This window comes from Carettochelys insculpta, chromosome 3 (genome assembly GCF_033958435.1).
Source record: "Carettochelys insculpta isolate YL-2023 chromosome 3, ASM3395843v1, whole genome shotgun sequence".
NCBI classification, from domain to species: domain Eukaryota; kingdom Metazoa; phylum Chordata; order Testudines; family Carettochelyidae; genus Carettochelys; species Carettochelys insculpta.
This window is the reverse complement of record NC_134139.1, coordinates 107432014-107440084: the sequence shown is the minus strand read 5'-3', so window position 1 is coordinate 107440084 and position 8071 is coordinate 107432014. Positions and strand designations below refer to the sequence as shown.

At 41.7% G+C, this 8071-nt stretch overlaps 1 protein-coding gene across 1 annotated transcript in view; it reads right to left on the bottom strand.

Annotated features, from left to right (window-relative positions):
• Nucleotides 1-3559: 3559 nt before the first annotated feature.
• MOXD1 (monooxygenase DBH like 1) overlaps nucleotides 3560-8071 on the bottom strand; it is an 82672-nt gene continuing 78160 nt past the window's right edge. The window contains exons 11-12 of the mRNA XM_074988760.1: nucleotides 6782-6950; nucleotides 3560-4003 (exon numbers count right to left, since the gene is read on the bottom strand). Of these exons, the coding sequence (XP_074844861.1) occupies nucleotides 3833-4003; nucleotides 6782-6950 (340 nt within the window). The 3' untranslated portion in view covers nucleotides 3560-3832. The remainder of the gene's footprint in view (nucleotides 4004-6781; nucleotides 6951-8071) is intronic.

Genomic DNA, 8071 nt, shown 5'->3' with positions numbered 1-8071 from the left:
AAACAATCTTTCAAATAAGAATTCTAGACATCTGTGGAACTGCACATCCCAAGTGATTAGGATGGGCTACATTTTCATTACTCACAATCTTTATTAGGCACTAGCACCGTAACAGAAATTAATAATGTTTCACTTGGAGGATTCAGGTGGAGTGCAGCTGACAGATATTTCACATAGGGTCTGATGGAGGAGAATGTTTTTCTGCTTGTTTTCCAAAATACAAATGTTTGCACCCTGGATTACATACAGATACAGAGCTGGAAGGGATTTATAGTCTGCTTGAGACATTACTGAAGTTTTCCAATCATTAATTACCACACTAGATTTTTTGATCATAACGTCATTTGAGAAACAGATTTAGTCAAGAAGTTCTCTGTTCATGGTCTGTACTCTATATCCCACTTTTTTCAACCAGTCAGTATTCTGCACACACTTCTCCCTCCCTGCACAGAATGTTTTAAGTACAATATTTACTGCATTTCTCATTTAACTACAACTATTGTAAAACTTCCAGGTAGCTGTATATTGGCAAGTGTGTGTGTGTGTGTGTGTGTGTGTGCACGCGCTTCAGTAGAAGCTAATAATTCAACAAACCATAGACATTAAAACTGTACCTTCCTTTTTGAAAGCTGGTTGTGTTCCAGGACAAGACAGCTGAGCCACTGCTGCATATATTTGTCCTACCTTGACTTCCTCGATGCTGTGGTACTCACTTATACTTTTTGTCCATATTGTTCTTCTGATATTTGTCTGGCTCTATCCAGCTTTTGTACCACCCACCCATGTTTTATTTAGTAGTGAAGCTAACTTTCCATTGCTATCCTTCCTAGACATTTAAAAGCAAAAGCAGATCTGTTACAACATACAGAAGCTCTTGCTGCCTGGTAAATTGACAGTTATTTCTCACAAACACCTGTTGATAACCTGCTTGATTTTACATCATAACATACCATACTGATTGGCAATAATATCACTTCTTAGGATACCATTAAGTGAAGTGTCCATGGAATGAAAATCCTCTCAGGCATGAACCTGCATGTGATCAGAAAGTAGCCATTTATTTTACATGATGGAAAATAACCATATGTCTGCTTTATTTATTCGTATTTTAAACCAAGTCCATATAGGCTTGAAGCCAGGGGCACACATCCACTAGCAAATGTGAGTGAGCACACTGCTTTTAGCAAGACACCGACAGCATCCATTCACATTTCTCATTTCATGCTACACGTTGAACCTCTCTAATCCAGAACTATCTCCTCCAGCAACAACCATACTCCAGCATGATTTTAGTTAGTTGGATGACCTCTTATCATGGATGTGGTGAAGTTTCCAGTGGTCCTATAACGTTTGTTTCCAGCTACCAGTTTGGGCTCTCAGTGTTCTGTGTTGTTATTGAGCTCTAATTTACCCCTAAATGTCTTCTAAGAGCCCAGTAAGCAAATAAAGTCTTGATAATGTGCTGGACAATATTGACCTCCTGTGGTTCAGCAAATTGTCTCACCTCCAGGGTGATGGATTAGAGAAGTTCAACCTGTATATTCTCTTTTCCAAAAGAATAAAGGGGAATAAAATATGTTGAGCTTTAGTGATTTATCTGGCTGTGTGGAAAGGGCAGAGTGTCCATGGATTACTTTCACAACAACTTTCCAGTGCCAACATTAAAATACCACAGGCATTTGATTAGGATTCTTTTCTCCCTCTGAGTGCCATTTGTCACCAAGAAGTAGCATCAGAGAAGTTCTCTTTGGAATGCTTTCTATAATGTCTTATTTTAAATGAGGCAGCCTTAAATATAGGTCCCTACACATATCCTAAAGCCTAAATCTGGCTTTGGTTCACCTTGGTACGCTCATCTTCTCACCCTTTCTTCCATTCTTCTCTTCATTAGGAAGTTGTATTCACTGTGGCCATCATTTCGGGTCTTTACAGGGGTGACTTAGCAGTCCTGCAATGCATTCCTCCATCTTTTACCACCTACCTTGCAGAGAAGAGGATGGTTAGGTTCAATCCTAGTTTTCTTACAAAAGAAAGGTTATTACCTGAGATAGGACATCATCCTTTTTGATAGCTGCTCTCATTTTAGGATCCAGGCAAGAGAAGCGTTACCAGAAGAGGTGGTGGAATCTCCATCCCTAGAGGTTTGTAAGTTCTGGCTTGACATAGTCATGGCTGGGATGATTTAGTTGGGGTTGATCCAATGCAAGCAGGGGGCTGGACGAGATGACCTGCTGAGGTCCCTTCCAGCCCTAGAATTCTATGATTCAAAGCTACTCTAAACCTTTTTGGAGCTTATCAGTTCCTGCAATGCTATATTGAACCTCTAAAGGTGTGCCTGAACAGCAGCAAAGCACCTGTGACTGTTCTACCTCAACTGATTTAGGTTTGCAGGTTTTGGGCTGCAGGATTATAAAACTGAAATGTAGGGAACCAGAATCAGGCTGAATCCTGGGCTTAGGGACCCTCTCTCCCTTGTGAGGTCCCAGAGCCCAGGCTTTCATCAAAGCCTGAACATCTACACTGAAGTTTTATAATCCCATATTCCAAGCCCAACTCAGCTGAAATGGGTCAGTCAGTTGTTTTTTATTGCAATGTAGGTATAATCTAGGGGTGCTATCCTATGGACCACACAACCTAATTACTTCCAGAGCTTCCGAACATGCTTTCCCTGCATTCTTAGAACCAGGGCAGGGACAGAATAGATTGAAAGTTCCTGCATAAGACAATAGGAAGGCTTCTGAACATGGGTGATATGTACCGATTTGAACAAGGGTGATTTGGTTTTCTGGGCCAACAAGAAGCTGGAACATCTCATCCCCCACAGTGGTAGGAGACAGCCAGATTAGGAGACAAAGGGACAAGGCAAAGCTTTTTAGTAAGACTTCTGGCTTTAGCTTTGGGACAGTGAGAGAAGCAGAACAGCTGAGGGAGTCTCTGCTTAGCTTCTGGTTCCCACAAAGAGTGTGAGCTGCTGTGGAATCTAGTGCACAGATCAGACAGTTCCAGCCCTGTGAAGATCAGTGGCCACAGAGGCAGTGAACCAAACTGATGTGAGCCACTTAGAGCTAGTTGGGACTTCCACAGGGCTCCAGACCAGGGAAGGGCCCGTCCACTCAAGAGTGAAAAACTATACTGTTTTCCACAAGGATCCTTTTGTTCACTAGCCTGGCCAGCATTTGCAGCACTACGAGATGCACATCTCTCTGCATGGATAGTTCTGGCTTTTACAGTGATGCCTGGGGTTCTGCCCTGCACTATTTTCCAAGGAGGACAAACCCTGCACCCTACATTCCCTCAAAGGAACTATGAAGAAAGAGTGTGCGCAGGATTTCCTAAAGAAAATCCTTCCCCAAAAGCCCTCTCTTGGGAATTTTACTGCAGCAGGGAACAGCCAGCCATGGTGTGTATAGTTACTTAGGAATGGAAGTGTTTGCAGAATCAAGCCCTACATCAGTAATCTTCATCGCTTACATGTCTCAAGAACCAAGACAAAAATAATACAGCACAGCCCATGTTGAATAAGATGAACTATGTACATTTTCATTTATTAATGTTACTGGATACAGACCTGTTTCTAGAAACATTGTGTAATGTTCAAGGATAAGCCATAACAAAACTGCAGGGGAAACAATTTTGGTAATGTCATACAGTGGTGTTTTTTATACATACTATACATTATAAAACAAAATAAACAGTTTTCAGAAGAAACATTTTATTTTTAACTAGTAAATTTAGGTTTTTTAATATGTAAAAAAATAAATCTACAATAGCAATAGTGTAAACATATCTGAACTTGCATGGCATACAGAACATGCATGAAAAAATTAAATTATTATACAGAGGGACAGCTGTTCCTGATTGTACTGAGAATGGCACATGCAATGAACAGCAGGTTAAGGAATACACAGCAATGTAAATAGGAAGATGACTCTGAGGTACATATTACTGGCTCTGTCCTGTATGGTTTCTCAATCTCAGGAGGTATAGCTGTCATGCCTTGAATCTAAAGTTTAAAAAAATATTGAAAATTATCAGATTTTCTGTGATATCAGATAGGTAGTTTCTATTTTATTAAGTAGTCCAGTGGTTGCATCAGGAATGGTTAGCATGTAACATTTGTACTGTAGCAGTGCCTCCTCCTCTCTAGCTGTCAAAATCAACACATTAATATGCTCTGGATCTGATTCCCAGCTGGTGTAAATCAGAACAGATACATTGCAGTCAGTTCATTAAGGGCAACATCACAAAGAAGGGGGCAATTCCCTCCCGACCATCTGAAGGTGGGGATAGTCTGATGTAGGTATTTCTCAATTGCACTTGTTTAAGTTGTTCCACTTCAATTACATATCAGTTGGGCCAGAGAAAGAAGAAATCTCTCTCTCTATAGCCCAATGGTTAAAGCTCTCACCTCAGAGGTGAGAGAATCCAGTTTAAACACTTTCTTCCCCATGGGCAGAGGGACCACTTGAATTGGGCATCTCCTCATTCTGGCTATGTCTACACTAGCCAAAAACTTCGAAATGGCCATGCAAATGGCCATTTCGAAGTTTACTAATGAAGCGCTGAAATACATATTCAGTGCCTCATTAGCATGTGGGCAGGCGCGGCACTTCGAAATTGATGCAGCTCGCCGCTGCACGGCTCATCCAGACAGGGCTCCTTTTCGAAAGGACCCCGGCTACTTCAAAGTCCCCTTATTCCTATGAGCGGATGGGAATAAGGGGACTTCGCAGTAGCTGGGGTCCTTTCAAAAAGGAGCCCCATCTGGACGAGCCACGCGGCAGCGAGGTGCATCAATTTCGAAGTGCTGCGGCCGCCCGCATGCTAATGAGGTGCTGAATATGTATTTCAGCGCTTCATTAGTAAACTTCGAAATGGCTATTTGCACGGCAACTTCGAAGTTTTTGGCTTGTGTAGACACGGCCTCTGTGTGAGTACCCGAATCATAGGGCTAAAGATAGGCAGAAGGGCCTCCTTTAACACATCCAGTACCACCATCCATCCCTCTTCCCTCCCACGCCCTGGCTGTTTTGCATGGCACTCGATAGTCTCTCAGCATGCCCATTGGGTTGAGCCCCACAGACAGAAGGACGTCTGTCTTTGGGGCTCAAACAGAAGACAGGTATCCAGACACCTTGAGTAAGGCAGCAGTGCACATATCCAGAGGCAGAAAGTTAGGTACCAAAGGAACTTTCACAACAAAAAATTTTAGGCACCTATTGAGTTAAACATCAAGGCTACGTCTAAACTAGCCCCTTCCTTGCAGAAGGGGCAAGGTAATGAGCAAGTAGGGAAGATGCTAATGAGGCGCTGCTGAATATGCAGCACCTCATTAGCATAATAGCAGCCACACGCCATTTGAGAGTGCTGCTTTCGAATCGAGCACCACCCATGTAGATGGGGGCCTTTTGAGAGGACACCATCCTGGACTTTGAAAGCCCATTCTTCCTAAAACTAAATAGGAAGAAGGGGCTTTCGAAGTCCAGGCAGTCCTTTCAAAAGCCCCCATCTACATGGGCGGTGTGCGATTCAAAAGTGGTGCTTTCAAATCATGCATGGCTGCCATCTTCCCAACTCAGTCATTACCATGCCCCTTCCAAAAGGAGGGGGCTCGTGTAGACATACACTACTGGTAACTGCGGGGACTGGAAATGGTGCTTAAAAGTGGGAGCTGAGTGCCTAAGTCCCCTTGCAGACCTAGCTCATGGTTACTTCAGGAGCAGCAGGTTTCATGCTGTTCTCACTCGCACATCTCCCTCGGAGAGTGGAGCAGAGGGGACCACTGCATGCAATAATGATGCTGAAGTATAACCTTCAGAGAGTCCTCCTTGTGATCTTCATGCCATTGTGACACAGCTCCTGCAACCCTCTCCCTGTCTGCCCGTTTTGACATAAGAATGGGGAATGGTGTGCATTGTTTGGTCCATGTTTCCTACAGTGGGCTCCCCATTAAAATGAGCAACAACTTGAATTAAAACGACACATGAATCTACTGGAAATAAATAAAGGTGGTTCACGAAAAATGAGAAATCCAGTAGCTTAGGACACAATTTTTATGCCTTTGAAAATGCATGGGCCTATGGCTTGATGGTTTTTTTTTTTTTTTTTTTTGTTTTTTTTTGTTTTTTCTTTTTAAAGTTGCTGTCTCCTTACAGTACTGAAAATATATAGAGAAGAACTGATCCCTGGAGCTGTTTATAATAGGGTCTGCTCTGCAGTACAGTGTCAATGCACACTTATTTTTTCAGTGTCTCCTCCCGGAATGATACGTGGGTGTTCTAATGATGCTTTGTCAATGGAAGTTCAGTAGCCAGGTTGTTTATTTTCTCCCTGAGGACCTGATAAAATGTGAATAGACACTTTGAGCTGCTGTTAACTCAGTGGAGGGTTACTTTTTACTTTACATTTCTAAGTGAATTTAGCGCTCAGGGAAAATCGGAAGGGAACATCTTTGAAGACTGAAATCCTGCACATGGGCACAGAGAAAATATGGTGAATAATGTGAATTTCTTTTCCCACCTACTAACACACCTCATCACTGAGGTAGAAGACCAACTCCTATAGTGAGAGACATAGTCTGCCTGACCTATGGCCCAGAGATGATGAAAGGCTCCTTACAGGCCATGACAAGTGGCGGGAAAGACATATAAGCAACTACTTATTTCCCATCAAATCAAGAACAGTAACTCCCATTTGCTTCTGTCAGAGAAGGCTCTCTTGTGCTCTGAGCACTGTTATATCTTCAATAGCACCTGGACAGGTAATGCAGGGTTAGACTTACCGACCATTCTGCACTGTCCGTTTTTGAGCATCTCACATTCACCGGCAGTCTCAGAACAAGCTCATTGTAAGAGAGACCCTCTGATCTGGACCATTTAAACTTGTTCATTGCATCCACAAAAGAGAGATTTTTGTATTGTTTTGGGCTCTTGATAATGAAAGGCCATGTCCTGAATAAAAGAAAAAATCTGCCCACTGTTATTAACATTCATAAGCAAAGGTGTATGCAATACCCTTCTCACACAGGCAAACTGATTATTATTCTTGCATACAATCACTATTTTTATTTAATTCTGAAGCTGACACACTTAATTTGTAATCAGTGGCAGAAAACTATCCAAGCACAGAATTATGGTTGCATGGTGGTATGTTTTCCCCATGCAGAGTGTTGAGTACAGCAAAACTCAAAACATCTGAAAACCAGGAAACACTCATTTAAGGTTGCCCACACAATCTTAACTCTGTCCACTTTCATCAATGCCCCAGTACATACCATCAACAGACCCACCTTTTACTCTGCAAGCCCCACAATTTCCTGACATCATAAAATCATACACATGTAAAGATGGAAGGAACCTTGTGATGGCAAGTCCAGTCCCCCTGCACAGATGCAGGAGCAAATAAACCTAGATCATCTGTGACAGGTATTTATTATTGGGTACTGGACCATTTTCACTTTTGGTTTATAATCACTTGCAATTTCTGATGTTCAGCTTTGCTTTTTGGATTCACAACACTGCAAGGAACACTTTATATGTTAAAAAATGTTCACACTTTTTTTAAAAAAAAAACTATTCACAATAATTCTCTAAGAACCTTCTTTCCCCCTTCTTCTAACTATGAAAATCTTAAATGTTGTTTTGTGCTGGAAAGATATTATCACTTTAATTTCTGGAAGACCAAGTGTCTCTTACTCCTGGAGAAGTGTGCTTATCTTGAAAGCTGTCTCGCTGAAATCAAATGCTCAGATCCAGAAGGATGTTTATGAAGTGCTTTATTTTTATTTCTGTCTAAAAGTAATGTAGAAACTTAATCATGATGATGAATGGTTGTTTTTAGAAAATTTCTTTCCAAAACTAACAATATGTTATGAAACTTTTGTTTTAGCTGATATAGTCTTAGTGAAGCCAATAAGGGGACCCTGACTGTATTATCAAAGTTAGAAGAAAGAGGATAGAAAAGTTTAGGAAAAAGATTTTTGTCTTCCCTCTCCATTACACAGACATTGCCAACACGGGGGATGGCGGTGAAATATCATACACTGATCCTGTAACAGAAATAGGAATCTCAA